Source organism: Protopterus annectens, chromosome 1.part0 (genome assembly GCF_019279795.1).
Source record: "Protopterus annectens isolate FY-2018-M chromosome 1.part0, PAN1.0, whole genome shotgun sequence".
NCBI classification, from domain to species: domain Eukaryota; kingdom Metazoa; phylum Chordata; order Ceratodontiformes; family Protopteridae; genus Protopterus; species Protopterus annectens.
The window spans coordinates 558,609,978-558,637,560 of record NC_056725.1 but is presented as its reverse complement, the minus strand read 5'-3'; the positions used below and the strand labels follow the sequence as shown (position 1 = coordinate 558,637,560).

At 40.4% G+C, this 27,583-nt stretch overlaps 1 protein-coding gene across 1 annotated transcript in view; it reads right to left on the bottom strand.

The window, feature by feature from the left end:
- Nucleotides 1–22,906: 22,906 nt before the first annotated feature.
- Nucleotides 22,907–27,583, bottom strand: part of KCTD3 (potassium channel tetramerization domain containing 3) — an 816,466-nt gene continuing 811,789 nt past the window's right edge. The window contains exon 18 of the mRNA XM_044061321.1: nucleotides 22,907–24,390. Within this exon, the coding sequence (XP_043917256.1) occupies nucleotides 23,811–24,390 (580 nt within the window). The 3' untranslated portion in view covers nucleotides 22,907–23,810. The remainder of the gene's footprint in view (nucleotides 24,391–27,583) is intronic.

The following is a 27,583-nucleotide window of genomic DNA, read 5'->3' as shown; positions in this document are numbered from 1 at the left end:
TAGATCCTGAATTAATGAAATTTGAAAGAAGTATTTTCAGAAAGGACACCTTTAGTAACAATTACACTTTAGTAGTGGTCATCCCTCTTTTATGAAGCTCAACATCTTTTGGGGCAGGTGATTTGTTTAGGTTGCCTAGTTAGTGGTGACTAAGTTCTCTGAGAAAGTTGAAATTATTACACACTTTTTAAAACAGGGTTTACCCTAAAGTGAGGTTAAGATAAATTTCTGAAGGTGTGAATTCCCTAAGTAGCAGCAAGTTTCCACCAATTTTGTTTTCTGGGTTTATTCCAAAAACAGAGGGAAAACGTGATAGGGAAGAAAAAAACTTTAGCCTTTCCTATTCATATGAGAATATAGGGTATTCATGTTAAAATATTGTATGTGACAACTTGAAGGTGATTTTAGGCAATCAGGAAATCTATAAATAGTTGGCCATGAACCAACATTTATTTATAACAAGACCAGGAATTTGAAATATTTGTTAGAACACTTAAAAAAAGGAAATCCATATGCCTTCCATAGATTGATTGGTACCTTTCAGTGTAGACAATGTAAAATGTAAAGTACATTAATTCTGCAAGTCAGCATTTTTTTAAACATTTTAATTACACCTTAACAGTTAGGGATAGGTACAACTATAAGACTGAGGGCTTAGTTTACCTTGCCTATTGCTGCAACTGTGACAGGTTTTACATGGACAAGACTATAAGGAGATTATCATCTAGAATTAAAGAACACATACTGTACTTGCTCTAAAGAAAAAATATAAGAATTCACTGCTAAGGAGGAGTATGTCATGTCAGGATTTTAGATAATTTACTTTTTTTAGTAGATGAAAAAGTTAACCAAGTACCCCTTCATTATCAGTTTAACAATCACTTGGAATTAAAATGGTAGGCGTTTCTGAGGGCCGATGCTGTCCCTGGACTAAACAAAACAATCTCAGTTAAAAGCTTGTTAAGATATAGAATTATTTAATTCTTTAATAGATTTGTAATATATTTGTTTCATTTTACTCTATTAGATTTGTATATTGTGAATAGTGTAAAAAGTATTTATTTAGACTATGGTAATTGATTGTATTTACTGATTTGGTGTGATGTCATTTCTTTTTTGGTATTTGCACTGATTGGGAGCAGGTGAAAAGGAGAATAAGAAGTATGCTTTGAGGATTTGTTTCTGAAGTTCAGTATAGGAAAAGAATGAAAGCGCTCAAAGAATTTACTTGCCTCTTGTGCATTTATTTAGCCAGTTTTTTTGTTTTACAGCAGCCAACGAGAGTTTTAATTTACATTGTAACATGAGTGGTCTTCTGTCATGCAAACAGTCTAAGTGGCATTGCATATTGGTCAGCATTCATACACAGTAATGTGTAAAAAAAAAAAAAAAAAAAAAAAAAAATACAGCTGCTCCCAAGCTCTCTCTCTCTGTGGCAACAGGTATAAGTTAAGAGTCACAATACAGGTGAACCAGGCTTCTAATCTAGCAAATTCCAATTTTTATTAATGCTGTTCCACTGTAATTTATATTAAAATTAATATAAAAATAATACATAGAAATAACTGTATAGCAGGTAGATTGAGCATACACACACACACACACGCATATATATATATATATATATGTATGTATGTGTCTAACTGTGGTAATCAGTACAATTATGGTTATAAAATGAAATGAACTTTCATGTTACACACACACAGTTAATCATTTAACACTTTAATGTGCATGTATAACAAATTAGCATGTGTGAAAGTCCTCAGTTGCAATGTGCAGTCTGCACAGTAATGACTAAAAAATACAGCTGTTGCCCAGCCTTCCCTGTGGCAACTGATGTAAGCTTCATGGCCCCAGTACAGGTGAGTCAGGGTTCTAATCTAACACAATCTAAATTTTATAAATGCTGTTTCACTGAATTTTTAAAATAAAGAACAATATAAAGATAATTAGACATAAGTATGTATAGCAGTGGATATCATATAAAGTATATGTGTGACTGAGGGTATAATGACAACTATGTTTCTGAACTTGTCTTTTCTGCCCTGGGATGGACTTCACACTTCAATGGTAATCATAGACTTGTGAATATATAAGCCAGAACACTGCCTGGTCACTCACATACATGGTTAACCATTTACTCTGTAATGTGTCTATATAATTAATGAGCACGTCTGAAAAACACTTCCTCTGCGGCAAAGAGGTAAAAACCCCTACGTGTAAGATTATGTATTATCTATCTTAAATAGGTCTGAATCCTACATTTTACAGATATTTTTTGTGGCTTTACACACTAACAAAAGTAATTTCAGGTCATAAACTTTATACACCCCAATACATATCTGAAAGGTTAACTCATCTGACAGGGACATCAGCATCCAACCCATAAACTAATACTGTCACATTACCCATCTTAATTTATAAACTGCCTTCCACTCTGTCATTATTGGTATCCCCTTAATGTCATGCAAACATGATTAGCATGGTTGTGTGGGTTTGTGCACTGACTGTTAAATGCGATATCACGTATCACGAATAGGCAGGAAAACACTAACTGTTGCTGTATGACTTTTGTGGGCACTGCAGGAGCTAGAAAGGAAGGTGCCCAATTTAGGGCTCAAAGATGGGGTGTACTGGAGTCCAGAATATTTAGTGGACTCCTTGTAAAGTGGCACAGCCATAGGTTATTGCAGGGGCACTATACAAAGTCTCAGTATTAATCAGAGGCTTGGAATGGTCTTGCCAAGGCTGTGTCCAATGTGACTGGCATTCCATGCATTGGATAGCAATGCAGGCACCACTTCTACCTGAACAGGTGCAAGCAGGCACAACCCAACCAGTGCCAGGATGAGTTTAGGACTGCTGACATCCCACAGTTGTGGAAATATACAGATAAAATAGCTGGAGATCGGCAAGACTGGTATACATAATGCACTTCTCTTTTTCTGTCCTGTGTATTTTACAGCTGCCCAGGAAATTGTAGTGAACAGGGATGCCTATGCTGAACATTTAGAAAGACTAAGAGAAGCAAGTGGTATGTATGCAGTATAAATAGTTATTGCATTTAAAGTATTGCTCTCCTGTACATCAGTAGCAAATTAAGCATGCATATATTAACTGTAAAATCAAGCATGCCTGCTTCATTCTGTAGCTCAAGGGAATTGTAGGAGTCAATTGTACTAAACTAAAGAAAAATTAATTTCAACACAATTGGCAGAAATGCCATGTTGCTAACAATCTGTATTATTTAAGGATATCTTGGAACAATTCTCTGCCTATCTTGTAGTTTTTAAAAAGTATAGTAAATGTAAAAGTAGAGTTATATTTATATCATAATTTATTGTATGTGACATATGATGGCTCTAATTATCGTTTTGTCTCTTATCCCATACCTCTCTTTTATTTTTATATATGCTGTCACAATGTTCTGATATCATCAATTTCTGATAACTGACAAAATGATTTCTAGCACAGGAAAGTAGGCCATCCAATGCAGCTCAGCTTGCCACTCCCACATATGCCACACCAATGTCCAGCACATCTGGGGCACAATCTTGCAGCACTGCCTTTACACCACCTGCACTATCTGGGCCCCCAACATCAGGTAGCATTACCCTGGCAGCAGGTGCAATGGAACTCCCTGGGAGTATTGGCTAAGATTATATTGTCACCCACCAGGAGCTGCCAGTCATGGTGCTTGAGGTCTTAGCAGGTGCTATTGTTGCATCCCTCAGCCATATGGAGAAGATGCTCGCTGTAATGTTGCAAAGAAAAAAAAAACATCAAGCACTCCAACAGCAAGATGAGGAAGGGGACATTGATGACAGTTCTGAGGGTGACAACTAGATTCTCACTGTCCCTATGCTTGACAGGCACAGGTCTCTGATGACGCCCTCCATATCTTCAATCATAATGTCCCTAACCATGCATGCCCTTCACCAGCCATGTTTCTTCTGTTTGTCTGCAACTGCTTCCTCTGCTACTTGACTTACCTAACTTTGACATATCTACGCCCCTTACCTAACCTACTTTTCTTAATGAAATAAAGTTAAAAAAAAAAAAAAAAAAAATTGGCAGCTCTCCCACAAAAAAAAAAAATGGTCCCATACATGGCTCTCCACTTCATGTGTCTTCTTGACATGCTTGATTTGGTCCAATTGGCTACACATGATTGTGTTGTTGTCACCCATCTTTGTTGAGGTGACGGTCCAAATTCATCCAATATTCTATCCATGGTCATTTTTCACTGTTGAAGTGGATAGCTATCGTTCTTTCCTAATTCCTTCCTGAAAATTCCCATATTGCTTCCAGTTTTATTTTCTCCCTGCTTGCCCCCCCCCCCCCCCATTTCACCACCTTCCTATCTACCGCATTTTCATACTTTCATTCTGGTCAAAAAATAGAATTACACACCGCACATGTAAATAATAAATCCCTAATGAAGACCTTCCCTTGTTGCCCTCTGCATCTGCTTTGAGTTTGGCATCCTGCACCAATGCTGAGTGATGGTGAATGGCTCTTCATATCCTATGGCATAATACGGTTACCTCCATGTAATGCTGCTTAAACTCACTGCATTAAAGAAACACACAGTTAAAGCAAAGTAAAGGCATTACTATTAAAAATTTACTCTTAACATTTTTATTTAGACTGCCAAATGTGTAAATATGCAAATCCATATGTGTACTGTTAACATAAATCAATTGACTGATGTTCATTCTTATACACTACTTCACTGTAGTTATTGCTTCTCACATTTGCAAAAATTATCACATTTAATTATGCAATCTTTGTCTTTTTCCCAGTTAGGGGTCGCCACAGCAGATCACCGGTCTGCAGATTGACTGGGAATGGATTTTTACAGTGCAGAGTTGCCACCCCGATGCCCAACCTTCACAGAAGGCACTCCCACACGCACCTATCTGCATGTCTTTAAAGCTCACTCAGCCACAGGGAGGACATGCAGACTCGAAACAGAAGTAACTCCAGCCGAGAATCGAACCAAAAAGCCTCTTGCTTTGAGGCGACAATGCTAACCTCACAGCAAGAGGTTCTTTGGTTCGCCATCTTGAAAAGATTAGCACAATTAGATTGAGCTGGATTCAAACCCGGTCTTATTTCTGCTCAAAATATAAACTCAGTGCTGTTACACGTACTCCCACATAAAAAGCTAGGCAGCAGATTTTCTTCTTACACTCAGTACTGTCCAAAGTGCTGACTGCCACACCTCTTCCCCTAGCGTATTTGTGCAGAGAAAAGGCAAACCAACAGAAAAATAATTTTCCAAATTAAGCAGAGATCCGCGTTTGCTTGTCACTTAACCCTATATAAATGGAGAAGGCACTACCAGTAGCACTTCAAGTTTTCAAAAATTAGGATACATTTTCCAATATAAAATATCGCATGAACACCACAGTACCTGCCAGCTATTTCTAACATCAACTTATATGCATAAATCCTTCTCAAGTTCAAGTTGTAGTAATTCAATGTGAATTATGTGCAAATACTTTGTCATCAATAACGCAAACCAGTTGTTCAGTGGTGGAAATTGGGAAGAGGTAATTGGAATGTATTAATATGTTTAATGTACAGTTAGTCTTCAACCCATTATAATCCATGTAAAAACACAACCAAAGGGACGGCACGTGTTACTGACTGAACACATATTTACGACTCGTGTGCCTTGCATCCATGCACTTGAAATGGATATGTCAGTAGTAGTTCACAAATGTCAACTACACTACAGAAACAAATACTGCATTATTACATCTAAAGCTTCATACTGACACAATATACACATTCAGAATGTCTTATACATGTATTAATGTGGACATCTATTCATCACAATTATGATCACACACGCACACAGTTGTATCCATGCTAATCACAAAATGTTTGTGTGTGCGCGACTAAGTGTTTAATGTACCGTACACAACATATTGGAAACAGGTGTATATGTCTCAATTCTGCAACATGCATTCCTGACACCTTTTTTGCATCTAGTCTGCAAACCTGTCTTTGGAAGTATACATGCACATTGGAAACCCAACAGGAAATACAAAGTCCACACTTTGCATACCACTCTCATAACAGGATATTACCCACATTATATAATGATGGTATCATCTATGAAGACCAGTAGGACAAGGCAAAAGCATATTTCAGGGACAGTGCAGTTAACTACTGTGCTCTGTGAATGAGAACAAAATACTTACATGTGGGTTAACTTAACACAAGTGTGTGTGAAAAGTCAGAAGGCCAGGACTCTGTATCCTACTTTGAGCAATCCAGCCATGTGTAGAACAAATATTTTGAGTCGTACTTACCCACACAAGCATTTCATACAGGCCTCCTAATGTCTTCTCCCAAACATATAATGATGTTATACACACTAAATTGTCCAGCAACAGTGTGAAAGTCAGACTTGTGCTGCGGTGCTTGCATTAAGTACGGACTTATCTACCTTATATAACAAGAGAGGTAGGGATTCTAATCTCAATGCAGTCAACTTGGGTGCACGTGTGTGTATGTGTGTATGTGTGTTTAGTTAGAAGATTTCGGGTCTATATCATACTGACAGCAATCCAGTCCCATGCAAGACAAACTTAACAGTCTTACATGCCTACACAGCCAGTTCATACAGGCCTCCCAATATCTTCTTTCAACTATACAGTGATGATGTTGCGTCTATATTATATTATCGTACAATGAAAATAGTGAACTCTCTTTCATCGTGCCGATAATATCTAAACAACAAAATATCGAACAAACGAAACAGCAAATTTTTTCCCAAGAAAAAAAAATTGCTGCTCCGTATATATATATATATATATATATATATATATATATAAACACAAACACAAATTTAAGTGGGGGGGGCTGTGCCCCCCACACCCCCTACTTAAATAAACCAACCCTGAGATCGCACCATAGTGGAGGAAATGGCAAAGTCCCAAGGACGGCCCACCATATTTTTTCCCTGGGAAAAAATTTGATGTTCCGTGACTTCGCTATTTTTCCATTTCGACAGTATCGGACGACTAAACAGCATTCGTTATTTAGTCCATTCGGTACTGTCATATACTCAGATGTTCAGCAGCAGTGCAAAAGTCAGACTTGTGCTATGGCACTTGCGTTACGTATTAGCTATTCTATCTTGTGTAACTAGCTATGTAGGGGTTCTAATCTCACTGCAGTCTACAGCAGAAGAGCATACATCTATATCCTACTGTTAGCAATCCAGTCCCATGCAGTACAATTTTTTTGACAATCTTACATGCCTTCACAGCCAGTTCATACAGGCCTTCAAACATACACTGATATCCACTCTAAACTGCCTAGTAGCAGTGTAAACGTCAGACACCATAGCACATGCATTAAGGACTGAATTCTCTATCTTGTGTGCCACTCTGCCAGCAATCTGGTCTCATGCAGAATATTTTTGGTAGTTGTACATGCTACACAGCCAGTTCATACAGGCCTCCCAACAACTTCTCCAAAACATACACTGATGGTCATCCACTCTAAATTGTCCAACATCAGTGTAAAAGTTAGATGTCTGCCATGGCATTTGCATTAAGTACTGACTTATCCAGCTTGTGTAACTATCTTAGTAGGGGTACTAATCTCACTACCATCAACTGGCTGTGTGTGTGTGTAATTAGAACATGAGTGTGTATCCTGTCAGCAATCCATTCCCATTGCAGGACAAATTTTTGATAGTCTTACATCTTTACACAGCCAGTTCATACAGGCCTCACAACAGCTCCTCCCAAACGTACAATGATGTCATCCACTCTATTGTCCAGCAATAGTGTAAAAGACTTGTGCCGTGGCGCTTGCATCAAGTACTGACTTCACTAGCTAATCTCACTGCAGTTAACTGATGTGTGCATAGTCACAAGAATAGGAATCTGTGTCCTACTGTCTACAATCAGGTCCCATGGAGAACAAATATTTTTGACAGTCATACATGCCTACACAGCCATTTCATACAGGCCTCCAAACATCTACTCACAAACATACACTGCTTATGTCATCACTTATAAATTCTCTGACATTATGAAAGCCAGACTTGTGCTGTCGCAACTGATTAAGTACTGTTTTCTGTAAACAGGTAGGGCTTCTAGTCTCACTGCAGTCAACTCATGGGTGTGTGTGTTTGTGGTTACTTAGTTCACATTCTAGAGAACATCTTAGAACAGCATGCGGGACATTCTGACTAGCATCTTCTTCTCACCACACACTTGGAATGGTTTAGTAAGGTATGTGTTTTTGTAGTACAGCATTTCAACATCTTTAAAATGTCTGACACTATGAAAGACAGACTTGTGCTGTGGCACTTGTAAGTACTGTGCTCTCTATATAGGTAGCAGTTCTAGTCTCACTGCTATGAACTGGTGTGTGTGTGTTCATTCAACAATCAATATGGTGACAAATTGTAGAACGGCATGCGAGTCCACAGCTATGTCAGACACTCCTTGAAACATCTCCTTGCAGCAAACACTGATGATGCCATCCATGAAGTGCACTTTTGACAGTATTCAAATCAAATTTGTGCTGTGGCAGTAACATTAAGTACTGAGTTTTACAGCTTCTGTAAGTAGATACTTAGGGGTACTAATCTGACAACAGGGAGTGTGTGTACACTCATATTTTTGAGACAATTTTACACAGATGTGACTCCACATTCATGTCAGACACTCCTGCCAACATGTTCATTTTAGCACACGATGCTAAGTACTCTATAAAGTGCAACATGAGTGGTAAAGTCAAATTTATGTGGTGGTGCAAGTGTTACATTGCATGTAATTCGGCTTCTATACCTACACAGGTGTAATGTGCAAATCAGACCCAGTCTACTGCTGTGTGTATGGTTGGTGATGCATTACATATATTGTATGATCTTTTGATTTGCTTTTCATTTCACTACCACTTAGGACAACCTTTAAAGTAGCCCCATGCATCCAACATCCCCTTTCTACCTCTGGCCACAAGACATCCTTCCTGCAGAGAAGTAGAGGATGTTCTCAAAGATGCATACACACATCATGAAGCGCAGACTTTCCATGAAGATCTGCATGCCATCTCCAGACTACTGGATATGTTATTGCTAATCTTGTAATGGGGAGGTGCACGTCACATACAGAGAGAAGCAGTATGTAAAGCAATCAAATACACACACAGACTTACTATCTTCCATCATATAGATGTAGGGAGTTTGGTTTAAATGGTATAATAATGGCTAGGACATTTTGTAATGTTGGCTGTTTGCCTAGTAATATACTATGACCTTATGAAGATTTCACATCAGTGTTGCTGTCATTGACATGTGCTATGTTGAGGTGCGGATGTATGGTAGTCCTACAAGAGGTTATTACAATCTGTGATGTGAGGTAATGTACTGATGGTTGCTGCCATTTGATTACGTTCCTTTTCTAACAGTTGCAGTAATATGCCTCCTGAGAACTGTTGACATGGAATTGTTTAGTAAGGTATGTGTTTTTGTAGTACAGCATTTCAACATTCTAAGCGGTTCTCATTAAACCATCACAGTGACATCTGGAGTACGGCACGTGTGTGCATGTGTATACCATCATTAAATGCTCTGTGACATATATCAGTATAAATTCATACTGATTACATGGGCACGCAAATCTCGTTTTATCCACACGTAATGCTGTGATATACACAAAAATAATACATTTTGATTCAATTGCAATCTTTTGTGAAATTCATTGTATACACAATTGTGTTGCTCTTCCCAAGGATTATTGAGGCAGGCACCAGCACCATTGTGTGACTACCAGCATTCGTGTCAGTAACTGTTCTGCATGAGCCACAACCAACTCATTTGTAATATGAAAATATATGTTATCAGGCCACTGAAACACACCTTTCCAATGAAAAACATACAGGCATATGTTGTACGATTGATGTAATTACATAGCACTGGTAGAATTGTATGACTGTGTGAACAGTATGACTGTGTGGCATGTGATGCATAACCAAGGTTGTATTCGGAGGCGTCAAATTATTTTAAATAAGTGTGAAACATTAAGGGGAATACACAACTAAGAGCAAAGCTGTTTGTAACTGCCACCAGCCATACTCAACTGGAGACAACAATCTGCTAGCTAACAGTTCGTCTCACACTTTACCACCCTGTCCCCACTAGCCATCAACCAAAGAATACATGTAAACATTATTCAGTTTATTTTCTCAGGTGAGCAACTAGTTTGTGCGGTCTCTAAGGCTAACAACACAGGATCAATGGGTCCTGACAACATCCCATGTTACCTATACCATGACTTAAAATCTGACATAGCAGACACAGTTAGACCCCTACTTAAAACACAGGCCTCCAGACAGACTGTGTTCTTGCAGAAGGGTGTACAGCAACAGTCATCCATCTGAACGGGGGGGGGGGGACCATCACCTACTGCAGGGAATTATACACCCATAATCCTGATTACCCCATCTGTAAGGCAGAGCAATGACTCATCATGGACCTTATCAAAAAGGGCATAGCAATCTCCCGACTGTGTACCAAACTCAATTTTGACTTGTTAAGACTACATCATGTCTGTTAAATCTGGTTGACATCTTCAAGAAGGTCACCAAGGCCATGCATGAGGAAGAGTGTCATCCTACACAACTTGACCTGAACAAGGCATTTGACAAATATCCATACTCCAGTATTACAGAGAAATTGTCTCAAGTGGGCATAAACACCTATGTCACCAAGTGGTTAAATAGATCACACACAGGTCACAATGTTGAAATGTGTGAAGTCACCTCTAGGTAGACTTCAGTGACCAGGTCTGTAAATCAATGTTCTGTACTAGGCCCTTTCCTGTTCAGTATTTATGTCTCATAAGTCAAGACAAACTCAGACATCTGTCTAACCAGCTTTGAGGATGACTGCAGATTGTGGACAATCATTGAATTCAAGTAAGCTATTGACATATTGCAGGAAGTATTACTACACAAAAATGATTGTTGCCAGAGGCATGGAGAGAGACACTATATGAACAAAAAGCATGATTATTTCCTTTTGAAAACAAATACACAAGCTAATTACAATACATACAGCACATCCCTATGAGCAGACCAAGTGTTACATGACCTGGGTATTCATGTAAACAGTAAGCAGAACTTCCACCAGCATGTAACCACAGTGGTGACAAATCCCTTGCATGCAGCACATATTCACATGTGCAGTACATCCACATCAAAGGACATTACAGTCCCATTGTTCTCAGCCCTCATCATGTACAGTGCGCCCTTTTACATGTAACTCACCAGTCATCTTCCAGGGATGCTTTACTCAAGTGTATTGCATTTGTCACAGTGTGCTTCCACACATCATTTTGTTCATACATAAGTATTCTTTGTGATGCACAACCATTAGGAATCGACAGTGCAGACTTCGCTTCACGTTGTTATACAGATGAATGTGTGATATATCTTGCTTTGATGCACCCAGTAAATACACAGTTCATTGAAACATTAATGTCATGCGTTACATTCATGCAAGTGCAGATTATGGCATATATGTGTCATGCAAACCTCTCAACTAGCCAGGATTGCTCCTAACTTAAAATACAGATTAACAGTGTCTCTCAACACCTCCCAAAAGTGGTCATTTTTCAGGAAGGTGTGCTTGATTTCCCTTATAGATTACTGACAAATCGTCACAGTGGTACAAGTGTGTTCACGCAGAAAGTACAGTTTTGTACCTACCATAAATGTAGATGTCCGATAGGAATGTATCTGCAGTCCTTACAAATGGGTTGTCCTGTCGTCAGGCAGCCCTTCGGTCGGCCGGATTCCAAAGTCTGGGTCTGGCCTCGGCTGGTGTCGCACTTCACCCGACGTCATAGCTGCAGTTATTCGGGTATAAAGGCATCAGCCGACGCCATTTTCCTCAGTGTTTCTTGCCCCAGATGCCAGGTGCCCTCTAGGAAGGCTAAATTTGGATAAATGCAAATGATTCCAAATAGTAGAGAGCAAACAAAAATAAGCATGTATGTACATATATACAAACAAATACACCATAATAGATTCCTCCAGCTAGCTACAAGATGGGCAAATACCCTAGGAGTACCACAGAGGGGAAGGAGGGTGGGTAATCCTGACTGCAGATGCATTCCTATCGGACATCTACATTTATGGTAGGTACAAAACTGTACTATGTCCTTCAAGGATGCATCTGCAGTCCTTACAAATGGGTAGAATACCATAGCCAAACTGGGGGAGGAGGAGAAATGAAATTATGGTGTAGTTAAGATCCCTTGCAAAACAGCAGTGGCAAAACCTGCTTGGGATCTAGAGTATAAAGGTAAATTATAATGCTTGGCAAATGTATGCACGGAGCTCCAAGTAGCAGCCTCTAAAATGTCTTTGGTAGCCACTCCTCGTAGAAAAGCTGTGGTAGTGGCTGTAGCCCTTGTAGAGTGAGGCCTGATGTTTTCTGGAGTTTTCTTCCCATGGTAGGAGTAACAAAATTTAATGCAATTTCCTATCCACTTAGAGATTGTCTGTTTTGAAATTGCTTTTCCTTCCATTCCTGTTGCATATGCTACCAGTAGCTGGTCAGTTTTTCTATTGCCCTTGGTCCTGTCCAGGTAGTAGCATAATTGTCTATGCACATCCAAGGTATGCAACAGTCTTTCTCCCCTGTTCTGTGGGTTGGGGAAGAATGTAGGTAGGTGGATAGCCTGATTCAAAGATACTCTGGAGACCACCTTAGGCATAAAAGTAGGATTTGTTCTCATGGACACTCTCAGGAAGGGCTGTACTGCCATTAATGCCTGTAGCTCAGATACCCTTCTTGCTGAAGTGATTGCCAGCAGGAAAGCAGTTTTCCATGATAAGTATTGTAATTCTGCTGTTGCTGCTGGTTCAAAAGGAGGGAGTGTCAATTTTTCTAGCACAAAGTTCAAGTCCCATGCTGGCAATGGTGGCTTCCTAGGTGGTTTTACATTTTTAATTCCTCTCAGAAACTGCCTGAGCAGAGGATGCGAGAAGACTGGAGGATCCAAGTCGTATTCTGCTGAAATAGCTGATGCATGAATCTTAATGGAAGAATAGGACAGGCCTTTGTGGAAGAGCTCTGCCAAGTATTCCAGGATGTTGGCTATGTTTACCAGTGACACATTTTCTCCTTTTGCATTACTCCAAATGCAATATCTTTTCCATTTTGCTGAATAATTTTTCCTTGTTGAGGGTCTGCGAGACTCCAAGATAATGTCTTTAACCCTTTGGGATAAATTTGGGTTATTTGTTCTTATGCAATGTTCCAGGCAGTCAGCTGCAGTGTTTTCAGGTTTGGATGCAGGGTGTTGTAGTTGTTCTGTGTTAACAGCAAGGGAACAAGGGGTAGGGGCCATATTTGTTCCCGAGACATGCTCCTCAGTAATGGGTACCAATGTTGTCTTGGCCAGTCTGGAGCTATCAGAATGATCCTTGGACGGTCCTCTTTGATCTTCAATAGCACCTTGTGCATCAAAGGAAGTGGTGGGAATGCATATGCTGTCAGGTTTTTCCAACTGAAAGATAGGGAGTCCACCTTCCAAGCAAGTGGGTGGTACGTCCTTGTGCAGAATTTCTTTAGTTGGTGATTGCGTGGGGATGCAAATAAGTCTATTTGTGGGAATCCCCATTTTCTTGTAATGGTTTTGAAGATGTCCATATGCAGCATCCGTGGTAGTCCTGCTTAGTATGTCTGCTAGAATGTTTTCTTTTCCTGGTACAAAAATTGCTTGCAACTGAATGTTGTAACTCAGGGCCACATTCCAGAGGTCCATTGCCATCCGGCATAGAGGGTACGAATGTGTGCCTCCCTGTTTGTTGATGTACCACATAACTGTGGTGTTGTCTGTCCTTATCAACAGTTGACCTTGTCGAAGAAATGGTCTGAATGTCTGAATTGCCAGTTTTACTGCCAGCATTTCCTTTTGATTTATGTGTAGGTGCAGCTGGTCTGGAGTCCATAAACCTTGTATGCACTTGTCCAGCATGTGGGCCCCCCCAACCGAGGTCTGAGGCGTCCGTTGTGATGGTTTGGCTTGGTTGAGTATTGTGGAAGGGCAATCCTTTGTTTGATTGACAGGCCTGAGCCCACCATTGGAATTCTTGCTTCAGGCATGGAATTATTGGAATTTGGGTTTCTAGGCTGTGCTTGTGCTGAGACCATAAATTCCTTAGGTACCACTGTAACTTTCTCATATGCAGTCTGGCATGTGGAACCAATATTATGCAGGATGCCATGAAACCCAAGGCTTGCAGGACTTTTCTTGCTGTTAGATGGTTCTGCTTTGTTAATGCCAAGAAGTAGAGAGGGAGTTGCTCCTGTTTTTCTACTGTTAGGAATGCCATTTGTTTCGATGTGCCCAGCTCTGCACCCAAGAAGGTTATCCTTTGGGATGGTATCAGCCTTGACTTTTTTATACTGACTGTGTATCCCAGGGCTTGTAGTAGGTAAATGACCCTTTTCAAGTCTTCTGCTAACTTGTTTTTGTTGTCCACTTGTATCAGGCAGTCGTCCAGGTAAGGGTAGATTTGGATTCTCTGAAGCCTGCAATGAGCAATTACTGATGCCAGGCATTTCGTGAACACTCTGGGCGCAGTAGATAAGCCAAAGGGCAATGCTGAGAATTGATAATGCTCTGATCCTGCAAGAAATCTGAGGTATCTTCTGCAATTTGGTCATATGGGGACGTGCAGGTATGCCTCCTTGAGATCTAGAGTTACCAGCCAAGACTCCTTGCCCAGCATGGGAAGAAGCTGCTGTAGGGTCAGCATTTTGAATTTTGGAACAATGAGGAATGTGTTTAAAGCGGACAGGTTGAGAATAGGTCTCCATTTGCTTTCTTTTCTTAGTACCAGGAAGAGTCTGGAGTAAAATCCCTGTCCTTGCTCCATGTATGGTACCTTTTCCACAGCTCATATCCTTAATAATTGAGTTATTTGTTTTAGAGCTTCTGCCTTTTGATTTGGAGGTAGGTTTGGCATTCCTCTCTTCCCTGGTAGAGTATGGAAGTGAAACCTGTAACCTTGGTCTATTGTCTGCAAAATCCACTTGTCTCTTGTGATGTAATGCCAGTTTACTGAAAATAAAGCTAGCTTCCTGCCCAAGGGTGCTTCTAGTTGTTCCCTGGTAGGCGGTGCTAGAGCCAAGTCACTGTGATTGTCCTGTAGTAGTGGTGGTGGCTGTGTCTGTGGCTGCACCACGCTGGTTGTTACCCTGCCACTGGCGTCCCCTGTAGGCACCCCTGGATTGACTTCTGCCTCTTGAATGCCTATTCCTGCCTCTCTGAGCTCTGGAGGAGTCTGGAAAGGACCAATTCTTGGAGGGCCAATTCCTGCTAAACCTTGGAGGTTGGACCTGTAAGAAATCTTTCACTGTTTGGACAGATTTTGCCTTCTCTTCCATCTTCTTCAGCACCTGTTGTGCAGGAGAGCCAAACAAATTGATCTTGTCCATGGGAGCATCTAGTAGTTTTGATTTAACATGGTCTGGTAAGGCCTGCTCTTTTAACCATGCATGCCTTCTGATAACTGTGCCAGTCATGGCTGATCTAAAGGAAGCCTCCAGTGCATCATAGCCGCATTTTAAGGAATGGTTACTGACTTGCTGAATGTTATGTACCATTTCCTGAACAGATTTTTTGTCTAATGGTTCATCCGAGGACAGCTTTTTGGTTAACTGGTCTAGCATAAATTCTTGATACTGGATCATGTGAAATTGACAGTTCAATGCCCTAGCTGAAAGAGTAGCAGAAGTGTAAACTTTTTTACCCCATCTCTCTAAGGACCTGGATTCCCTTTCAGAGGGGAGGGGGTTTTTGGCAGAGGTAGCTGCCACAGCCTTAGGATCCTGGGAGATAGTCTCGGGATCTGCAAAAGGAGCCTTATACAAATGGTAATGCGTGTCCGGGACCCTGTAGTACCTATCGGGCTTAGCAGGGGCCGGAGGTAGTGAATCAGGAGCAGTACAAGCATCATTAAATGCATCATCTACAACAGAGAGAACTGGAGGTATGGCTAAAGGCCTATGTTGTGGTAAATGCAGAAAAGTTCTAAGCCTTTTTCTAGAGTCTGAAAAATCCTGGCCCTGCCACTGAAATTGTTCCCTCATAGCATGCAAGGTTTCCCCAAAGGAAAATTCCTCAGGCGGAGAGGCAGAAGGAATGGACTCTTCAGCATCAGAGTCTTCATAAGGGGAGAAAGAAGCCTCTGGAGGGTTTGTATTATCTGAATCATCAGAGGAATCATCTGTAGAAACTGGCTCAGGGGGCTCTGCTCTAGGCCTCTTCTCTGGAGGTGGGTGAGAGGCCCTGTCTGGGTGAGATTGGGATCCCCGGATTAAAGAAATGAGATCCTCTGCTAGACTAAGCATTTGTGAACTAGAGCTAGGCCTGTGAGAGGGGGTCTTAGCAGGCACAGATTTAGTAGTTTTAGCTGCTTTAGCCCTGGCAAAGGCCTTAATGGACATGGATGCAGGTGGCCTAGCAGCTCCACGTGCAGGGGTAGATATCTCCAAGGGGATATAGTGTCAGATAATTCCTGAGAAACTGCAAGAACAGGAGGGATTTCAGAAGCCGATTCCACCAGGTTGGAAGAGGCCTCGGTAGGAGGTAAGTTTTCGGCTGAAGGAAGAACCGCTTGCTCGGTTTCAGCCGAAACCGAGACACTCGCGGTTGGCCTAACCGCGGTTTCGGCCGAAACCGCAGACCGCGAGTGTCGGTCCTTTTCCTTGCGCTTTTTAGAAATTTGCGTAGTCGGAGGATCCGACGGCATAATGTAAGCAAAATCGGATCCGAAAAACTCCTCAGCAAATTCCGACCGACGTCTAAGCGTCCGTCGGTTAAAAGAAGCACAGGCTAGACAAGCTGCTACGTCGTGGTCTGGGCCTAAACAAGGTAAGCAGTAAGAGTGGAAATCTTTATGAGATATTTGTTTCCCACAAGTTAAACAGTTATTCACTTTTTCTGACATCGGCTGAGGCAAGAAAGAGTCCCCAACGGGGTACTTAGCTTTTTAGAAGTCTTTGGTAGTAGTAGAAGGTAGTAATCTCTGGTTCTGACCGACCGGCACTTGCGAACAGCTTCTGCTTCGGGCGCCACGCGGCAAGAAAGACCGAGGAAAATGGCGTCGGCTGATGCCTTTATACCCGAATAACTGCAGCTATGACGTCGGGTGAAGTGCGACACCAGCTGAGGCCAGACCCAGACTTTGGAATCCGGCCGACCGAAGGGCTGCCTGACGACAGGACAACCCATTTGTAAGGACTGCAGATGCATCCTTGAAGGACATCATGGTAATAACTCACAATCACATATTTTATGTCAATGGCACATATTAACAGTGGCATTATCCTGATATTGTCTGATTGTGCATGCTTCTGTCTACTGTTGTCCATGATCCTGCTGCTGTGTGTCCCAATTTGTTGAGACCTGTAGAGACATTGCATACATATTCAAGCAACTCTTTTGGTACATCTTCACAATACACACATACCCCATATTGTATATACCAACCTTGTTAAATGCCCTCTGGAAAATGCCTGATGGGAAATCCCAATAACTTATTTTTTTTTTCTAATTTTGAAGAACTATTCTCACAGACTGATAGTAATAATGACAACAGCATTTTTTTGTTAACATTTTAAAGCATACAGAAATTTAGACATTTGATGGTTGGGTTAACAAGAACTAGACTTGGGAATAAAAAGTGATATGGCATTTATATTTCATTTTCAAGCTCACTTGGCAAATTTATTTATTTACATTGTCCATCCACTTTAATAAAGTCATGAATGGTATACGACTGAAACTACCTTGGAAAACCAAAAGCGGTAAGTAGGAACACCAGCAGTGTATACCAAAGAAAAATGTAGATCAGAAACACCAAAAATCAGGAGAAAACCTGTTTTTCTCCTGATTTTTGCTGTTTCTGATCTACATGAAACACTACCTTGCCATTAAAAAAGGAACATCCACTAGCCATATCACAGGACCAAGTTCATACAGATTATGTTCTACTAAGAAAACCAGAACTTGTAACCTGAGATAAATCACTTGCATAAAAGTGACACCTGTAACATGCATTTTGACACCTCTATATCATTGATAGGTGGATGGATCATTTTCTGTTTAATTCCCTCAGAGAGAACTCCATTCATTGCCTGCTTCAGAGCCCTCCAGAATGACAAGGTCATTGCATCTTCTACAGGTACTTTCACAAGCATATCCTCACACAACCTTCACAGTAAGTTGTAAGAGCACAGCACATTGATTTATAGTATTTGTTGCTACACACTTCTCTACAACAATTACGAGGTAAATGAAGATGAGCAAAACTTGAAGTGGACCTCAGAACATTACTACTCAAACACATTTAAGTTGTGCTGTCATGCCCAAGTACCTTTTCAAACTGGTCTCTCTCTCTATGTCAAAGTAGCAACTGACATGCAATACAGCTTTTCCATAGTGACTTGGAGCAGTTTCTTAACAGTTGTCCACTAACTCCTGGTGCAAGTACAGTTCCAGAAGCACTTGAGTCCATAACTACCATGATCATCTAATAACCACAGTGATACACCCTTAAATAATCAAACACACACAACTAATAAGGAGGTGCAATGTTACTCTTACCATCTAAGCCTATCATGCCATCCTGAGCCTTTAATTCACAAGCAATTTCAACAACCTCACCTACAAAATATCTAAAAGTGGAGCTCTGCTCCTATACTCCAACTCAGCTAAAGCAACAAATTACATTAAACATATCCTAACAATACATTAATTTACTAATACAATGCTCCTCATGACAATTCATGGTAAGTTGCACAACTGTTTGTGCACACACTGTGCATGTCACTAATCAATAAATCAAATGGCTACTATCTATCAATATACACAAATGCATGTGCACACACGCACACGAACGCACACACAGACACACACACACACACACAGACACACACACATATATTAGCATATTAGGTAAGCAATCATAGGGACAATAAGATGCCCAGCCATATACACTTTTGAGCAGACTCTTTTTTAAGCACTTACTAGTAGTGCTTAGCTCCCAAATCGAACAGGGCTATACGTGATAACTTGGTATAAATATGTATCTACCCATCAGGCCATCAAGACTAGCCTTAAAGGTAGCCAAAGTAACACACTGACATGAAGTGGTGGCTTTTTCCATAGGCTAGGAATGTGTTGAGTGAGGAACCTATCCCTCAGGCGAGTCTTGATTATTTGTTGGTGTAAATTTAGGTCCTTAGTGCAGGTGCTTGTAGAGCCACTGGTTTTGCAAAGAAAGAGGAGGTCAAATTTGACTGTCTTTCATTGCTCAAAAAGCAAGACACAGGTCATCTCGCAGCAACCTACAGGCTACAGAGTATAAGGAGAGTTGTGCTAATTTAGTGGGGTAGTTGACAAATTTAAGACCTTTCATTTTCTTGGTTGGAAATCAAGACTTTTCCTACCTTTAGAGGTGCAAGTGCGCCGATCAGTGCTTGGCTAAATGAAGTCCCATAGTAAAAAGTTATTTGGTTTGATATTTAACACCTCAGTGGTACTGAGGCAATTTCAGAATGCTAGGACTCAAATCAAACTGTGCAAGTGGCAGAAAAGAATAGGCAGGCCAAGAGGATACATGCATTCTCACTGTGTGGCATTTGAAGAAGTGCACAGAGTGCATGCCTGAATGTCAGAGAAAAGTACTTGAATTACAGAGACCATGTCAGGTCTAGCCATTTCTCATAGCTCTATCAAGTCTTCCCTTAAACTATATTCTTAGCAAGTTGAAATTTTTTTTCCGTAACATGTATTTTCCACCTCTGTACAATTCTACTTGGCTTTTCAAATGATAGAGACTGAAAACCTTTTAGCAGTATCTTTAGAAATATTACCTTGTTTTGTTTTTTTAACTCATTTGATCATCAGGTTTAGGTGTTTGTATTTGGGGCACAAACTTGAATCCTTCTTGTCTGCAGGGGTATCGCTTATCACTTCAGTTTTGGTTTGCTGCCTACCCGAACAACATAATTTCATAACACGCATGACACTGTGTTGTTTCAAATTGCTTACCACTCCTGAAGTCTCTGCTGTGCACTTCTATACTTTTGAAGTTCTTATACTCCTACTACTGAGTATGACTTTCTTGTTCTGTGTATACACTAACTACAGCATTCCCCCCTCAGTTTCATGCTTCTCTTACATTTTAATTTTACTTCTGGTGTCTTTTTCTTCTTACTGTTCTCATTGAATCATTCCCCACAATGCCCCCTGTAAATGAGACAGTGTTTCTTTACCCACATATTTTGATTTGACCTATACAAGTTCTTAAAATTGGGTTCCATATGTCGCCTTAGTTTTTCAGGTTTAATTACTTCAGGTTTATTTTTATTTCATACTGTCACTGTGTAACTCCTCTGTGGAAATTCTTCACATGCTGTATAATAATAAAAGTATAAATATATATATATATAAATATATTTTTAAACTTTTTATGCTTCCTGGCCATTCAGTTTTCAACATTTTTGTATTCTTCTGTCAGAGTGGGGTTAATGACAGCACAGCTTAGCACTGTTATAGTTTGTCCTGCTGCCATATTGAGATAAAGCCCTGACTATGGCCCAGGTGACAGAGTTCGATTAACACCTTGGGCACTTGATGGCACAGGCTGGAAGGATGGAAATATGCCACTTCTATAGTTATGAGAGATCAGGTCTATGAGTGGAGGTTGGGCTAATGTCTGTAGATCAGCTTGTAGGTGTCACTATCCTAGGGCCCAAGCAGCCATGTCTCATGATAAGTTTAATCACACTGTATGGCAGGGATGTAAGGTGTGACAGCACACCTCCTCAGGAGGACATGGCTGCTCCCTGGTTCCTTCATTTTTAGCCAGGAATCTAATCACTGCAGACATGTTTGCAGAAGGGCAAGGGCATACAGCAGGGAGGGGGCTATAGCTGCTGGTTTCCTTGTGTCTGGCTGATGTGATATGCAGGAAATCAGAGGCTCCAGAAAGACTGGTCATAAGGGCCAGTACCCTGCGTGGCAAATTAGGGCTGGAGAGGAAAATGCATGGCAGGTGCCCTATTGCCACTGAGGAATAATTACCCACAGAATGCACTATCACTGAAATTGTTAACAAAATAATAGTGGGTCAGGACTTTTGTCTTTTGCTGAGGATTTTGAAAATCATTTATAACCAGTCTTTGCCACAAGAAGGTACTCGACCAATACTCAGCATCCATTTTAATTACATATTTCAACATCTACTGCGGTGGTGGTGCTGCGGTAGCGTTGTCGCCTCACAATAAGATGCTGTCCTGTTCGATTCTCAGCTACAGCGTCTTGTGTGTGGAGATATGCATGAATGGGCGTACCTTAGTTGAAGGTTGTACGTCAGGGCCGGCAACTCGACACGTAAAAATCTACTGCCAATCATTAGCGGACTGGAGTTCCGCTGTGGCGACTCCTAACTGGGAAAAGCCAAAAGCACAACAACATTTCAATATCTATTTCTCTATCTATATATGAATTTATAATGAATAAGTCATCAGTGAGTTTGTTCAAAACACAAAATATTAAACAAAAGTAATTACCATTAATTGTCAACAAAATCATCAAAAAAAGAAATCACAAATGAAAACTAATAGGTTACACATTGGCATAATTACCAAAAGTAAAGCAAAATACAGTTTTTATATGTGAGGGGCACGCCACACCCCTAGAAATTAAATACAGTAACTTCAGGGTCACACAACCTCAAAGAATGGGGAAAAGCCCTTGAACTATGTAATGGTAGACCTGATTACTGTTACATAATTCAATCAACTGTGCTACTAACATTAAAATACCAGTATTTCAGCATGTGATGAAATGTGTGGCACGATAAATCATGTAACACACACACATGCCCATACACACTTATAAGAAATTCACACATATCCCTAGATAATTTAAATTTAGTTCCGACTACATTACTCTTTCTTTTACCTAGTTTTATCTCTGCATTTAGAACCTCTCTGTAACATCTCCAGTAAATTCTTATGAAAGATTATGTAAAATGCTTCCAAATGTACCATACTGAGTAGCCTCCATTATCTCAATAACTAGTTTTGACAAGACAGTGGACTAGTATGTCCTGTTTTTAGCTAGTTTTGACAAGACAGTGGACTAGTATGTCCTGTTTTAACTCCCAAAAGAGTATGCTTCTTGAAGTAACTTCCTTTTCAATTTTTTTAGCACTCTTTCTGTCATGATACCCATCAAAAATGACATCCAACTTTAATTTTCAACAAGTCCATTAAACCCAACTTTCCATACTGGTGTATCTGTTATCCTCCAGTTCTGTAACACCAACTCCATCCAAAAGACGCATTAAATAACCTTGCTAGTGACCACAACTACTAAACAGCAGACACTGAAGTTCACAGACTTTTCATGCATCAGGGAGCACAAGTTAATGCACGTTAACACACGTCACCTTAATCTATCAACATTCCTAAGTGAACTTTACCAGTACCCAAGACACCCAAAGTGTAGGATATGTCTCGATTTTTAAGAGACAGTTACATGCCATTTTATATTTACAATCGTTGTCACCCATGGAGTTTGTATAATTACTATTTAAATGAAAATAGCCCTGTTTCTCATCCTTTCCCATATAATTGGACTGGGACAACTACACTGCTACAACTCAAAAGTCTAAGTAGGCATTTTTCCAAATTTATACATTTGTACAGCCACTGATGGTATATCAAATTGATCACCTAATGCTTCAGATTGTGGTATGCATGTAGTTTAATAAAAGCTTTTTTAAAGAAGGTGGACTCCAGCACTGCATACAGAGACACAAATGGTATAAAATTATATAAGTGCAAACATGATTTAATATTAGCAAAGCACAAATATATAATACATTTATACAGCATTAAAGAAATACAATGTTAGCAATACATTTTTACAGTGCAAAAAAAAATAAAAAGATAACACTGATGGTCTGTAGACTGTATATAATGCAATAAACATTTACAGTTAGACAGTAAGGCAGTTGTCTGATGACAGTGTTAAGACATTCCATGCAGACCATTTGCACACATCTGGTCTGATTGGATGTCAGTGAGTTAAAGACCAGCTAATCAAATGACCTTCTGTAATATGCAGAGAGATCTGTGACTTAATGATTACAGCTGGGATCTAGGGTGGGGTTATATATGAGATTCAGGGTTAGGATTAAGGAATACAGGAGTTGCTGTACACCCTTACATGCAACATCAATCAAAGATTTTTTTTTTTTAACTACTGCCTGGGCACACCTGCCTTAATCAAAATGTCACTTTCACTTCTGGAGGTGGGTGTATTAGGACATAGGTCAGGTGTGTGACACTCCTAATACACAACATACCATTCACTGAGGTTCAGATGAAACAATTCCCCTGTCCTGATCACATAGGAAATCACGGATGCTATTAACTGACACAGAATGCTAGACAGACTACACAAACAGTCTCTATATTCCATCATCATTAGGCAAATATTCTTTAAGACTGACTTCTTGTTGCATGTATCAATAGTTTTGCTTTTATTACACGTCTTTTAGGGGCTTCTTTTAGTGTTTTTATTTAATTACTTTTCTCCAAATTAGTCAAGTGTCAAACTGCTTCAGTTTTGATCAGCTTCTTTAGTCTGATGATATACTTTTAATGTGTGTACAATGAGCTATCATCACTCCTCATTACATGTTAAGGCAGAAGGGCTTCTGTACAGTGTCTCTCTTTACAAGCTACTATCCTGGCATGAAGAGTCTGTTTTCTTATGTCGTGGAGATGTGGATGACTTAGTAGGTGAAGGAGAAGGAGAAGGAGAGCTCACGGTGGGAGGGTCACTTCCTCCTTCTGCACCAGTACCTGAAGGTAAATGGGATGCTGGTGATACCTTTTTCCTTCCCAAGAACCCACCTTCAAAAGAGCTTCTCTTTTTATTTTCAGACTTCAATTCAGCATCATCTTCAGAGCTTTTTTTCCTAGCATCTGCAGGACTTTCTGTTGGCTTTATTGCTTCCAAACTCCCTTCAGAACCTCGACTTGCCCTCTGTTCTGTATAAGAATTCTTCCTGTCAGCAGGTCCTGCTTCGTTTCCAGTCTTTTTTAGCTCTGGCAGCACACAGCAGGCACTGCCTTGTTCGGGGGCACCCTTCTCAAGAACAGTTTTGTTCAGGTTGAAATTCTGAAAGTCCCTGTAGCTATGAAAACTCTCAGTCCGCCTTGCCCGTGCTAACAATGGGCTTTCTCTGTAAGGCCTCACAGAGCCGTATGTGGCTGCCTCATGAATAGTTTCAAAGGGCTGGAGCTGAAGACTGGATAAGAAAAGAAACAAACATAAGTTTAGGCTATTTATTTTGAGAATCAGAGTTATTACTGTGTCTAAATACCAAGCTCATTATAAATAACTAGAAAAGAGCAAATGCATGACATATAAGCAGAACTGAAAACAGGCAAACTACATGAAGTCATTAAAATAAGCAAATAAAACTAAAGAAAAATCATTTAATTAGAAGTACCATCATTCACCACTTGAACAGACAAGACTGAAAAGGCATGACTTCAGAAAACTCTAAAAGTAGACAGACTGGGGGTACTCCTAAAGCCCAGTCTTAAACAATATCAAAGTTCTATACAGTGCTTCCTAAGCTAGGAAATTTGTGATAAAGCATTAACAAGCCAAAACATTAGCAATACTACAGAATTAACTAGTTTATGATGTTTTTCCTGTCGTACTATTCTTATTTATTCTGAAACCTTATTGGTCTGATCATCACATCACTAAAGCATGTATAATTTGTCAACCCAGCACCAAAGTGAGCAAATGCTGACCGAACAATACAAACATGCTATCCAGAAGTTAGGATTGAACCACCATGTGCAGCTGGAGCCTTAAATATAATTAAATGTCTGGCTTCTTTTTTCACTGCTACATTTGTGAAGTACAACTATGCACATCTCTTGGGAATCCCTGGGGTCACTGATTCATCTCTTGGTGACTTGAGTGGTTGCTCTTTCAGATTTGGATGGAAAGCCACAGCTATGAGCCCGTTAACTTGGAGAAAGATCGTCTCAGCACCCCAAAAGGTGGAAGACAGGAGTATGCATCTTTCTGTTCTCAGGTCTACCACAGGCAACAAGAACAAGCTCAACACTTGCTAAGTCAGGGTGAACCTTTTTCTGCAAAATCAGGAACTTTTACTGACAAAAGCTACGGCAGAGATATGAACTGTTCGGGCAGTAAAAAAAGAACTGATGGGTATGGAGGATGATCTTACTTAAATAGTCAATGCAGGAGATTGTTGTATATCAGAGGTAAGCCACCATTTCCAACTATAAGAACTTCCAAAAAAGATACCAAATTCAGACTGCTGGAAAGAACACACCTAACTGAGCTTGTTAAACTTCTGTGGGCCATAACTGTGATCCTCAGAATACTGGAAGTGAATGGCAAATTACAGCAATATATATCAAATCCAATGTTGTGGCATGTTAGAATATTCCTCCCTCTCCAAGATACAGTGATCTTGGAGTTGGTGTATGTATGAGGCAGAGGTGTGGGAGGTGCAGCCTACATGTCACATGGTGCAAGGGCAAAGCCCCCCCCCCCATACATACACACACACGCGCGCGCTTTAATGGTGTTAACAGCAAGTTTTTTTTTTTTTTTTTTTTTTGGGAGTTTCAGGACCCACAACATCAGGTTTTCTACTTGTGACAGCTTGAATCCAGCTGTTGGACCATCGACGAAGCTTCTCAATGTTAGATTAATAAACATTCAAAATCCTTTTCCTGGTCTCACTAATAGCACCCTACCTCTGTGCCACTATTTATTTTCTAGCTTCTTCCTGTTCTCTTCATGAAGTTGTCTGCACTGGCCGAGTGGCAGGTCTCCAGGTGATGAGGGGAGGCTTGGCATATATCTGGCTGATATGCAGATGTTGCTCAGGACCTATTCATAATGGTACAGTTACCTTAGATGCAGCCCAATGAATTCATCAAACCTGTACCAGAACCAGTGATAACAGTGATGATCTAGCCACAACCTGTATTAAGTGCTCATGTAATGGTATAAGTGGACTGTTGCTTTTTACTGACTGTATTTTATATATACAACCCTTCTTTTACTCTTGTAAATATTTCTCTTTCTGTAGTGTTTAAAACAAAGAGTGAGGAGGTCACACTGAAAAACCAATCAGTAAAAACTAAATGAAAACTCCAGCCAAGCTAGAACTTCCAATGAGTGACCTCCCAAACCTCCTGTGACAGATGCACATGGGATATATGCAAATGAACCTTATGAACATCAGGTGTTTCAGCTATATGGCGATTCTGATTGCCCATGACTTTTACGTTTGAAGTCGTATTAATGGACAATTTCAGGCCAATAAAGCCAAACCCCACTAGCTATGGATATGCATATTTCGGCCTTGTTATTACCTCATCAGCATAGCACAAGCAGAGTGTTTGACTAAGCAAAAGAAACACAGGGTTGTTATACCCAGCTGATGTGTTTAAGGCATGTTAAAGGCTCCAAAACCTGAAGACTTCTGCCAAATGCTGACTATAATTATAAAACATCTCCCTCTAGTGACAAACAACTATAAATGCAGGCAGACTAAGCAAAGGGTACTTTTAAGATAGCAAAACCACAAAAGATGAAAAAAACAGTTCCAAATACTACAAAGATGACCACCAAAGCTACAAAAGTAGGAAAATTAATACACACTTTTAAGATAGCAACTGGCTCTGACTAGCAACATGCCTGTGAAAGTACAGTTGTTTAGACATGTTGTTATGTTTGTAGCTGTTGGGAGTATGGACACTGTTACAGCCATAACTTTCTGCTGCTGGCTGTGTCTGACATCTAAACTTTCACAGCTCAGGACCCTTCTCCCATGGCCGGGCTGATGTCACCTTACATCAGACATCTTCATGTACATGGCATACAGGGGTATCATCTGCCTGCACCATCTTTGGCTGTTTCTTGCTCAAGTCGGGCAGAGCCAGGCCAGCTTTAGGATCTGATGGGTTGTCTTACCCCAGGTAAGCTGCATATGACGTACAGAGTATAAGCCCTTGTTAGGGGAACCAGGACAAGGAGAAAAGTGGTGCAAAATATGAGTGTCAGAGAGTGAAGGATGAAAGGAGTATAATGGTACCCCTCCCTGGTACTTCAAGGTCCCTTGACAGTAGACAGGAAAGGAGGATGGAAACAGTACTATGACAACTACCCTTGAGCATCCACAATTACAGTAAGTTGTCTACACATCTTTACTGTTATAGCTGTAACTTAAAGAGAAGATTCTCAAAGCATTTTCAAAGTGGGCAGTTGAGTCAGTGCCCAGATAAGGATTGCAGAATGCCCTTCAAGTCAGGACATGTAAATCCAACCCTAGCACTATATATCACATTATGCTTGCAAGAGTTACAAAAAGTGTGAACCAACATCATCCTCAATTGTCTTGCAGGGAGGCAGTGGCAGCTACATTGTCCCTTGTAGAATAA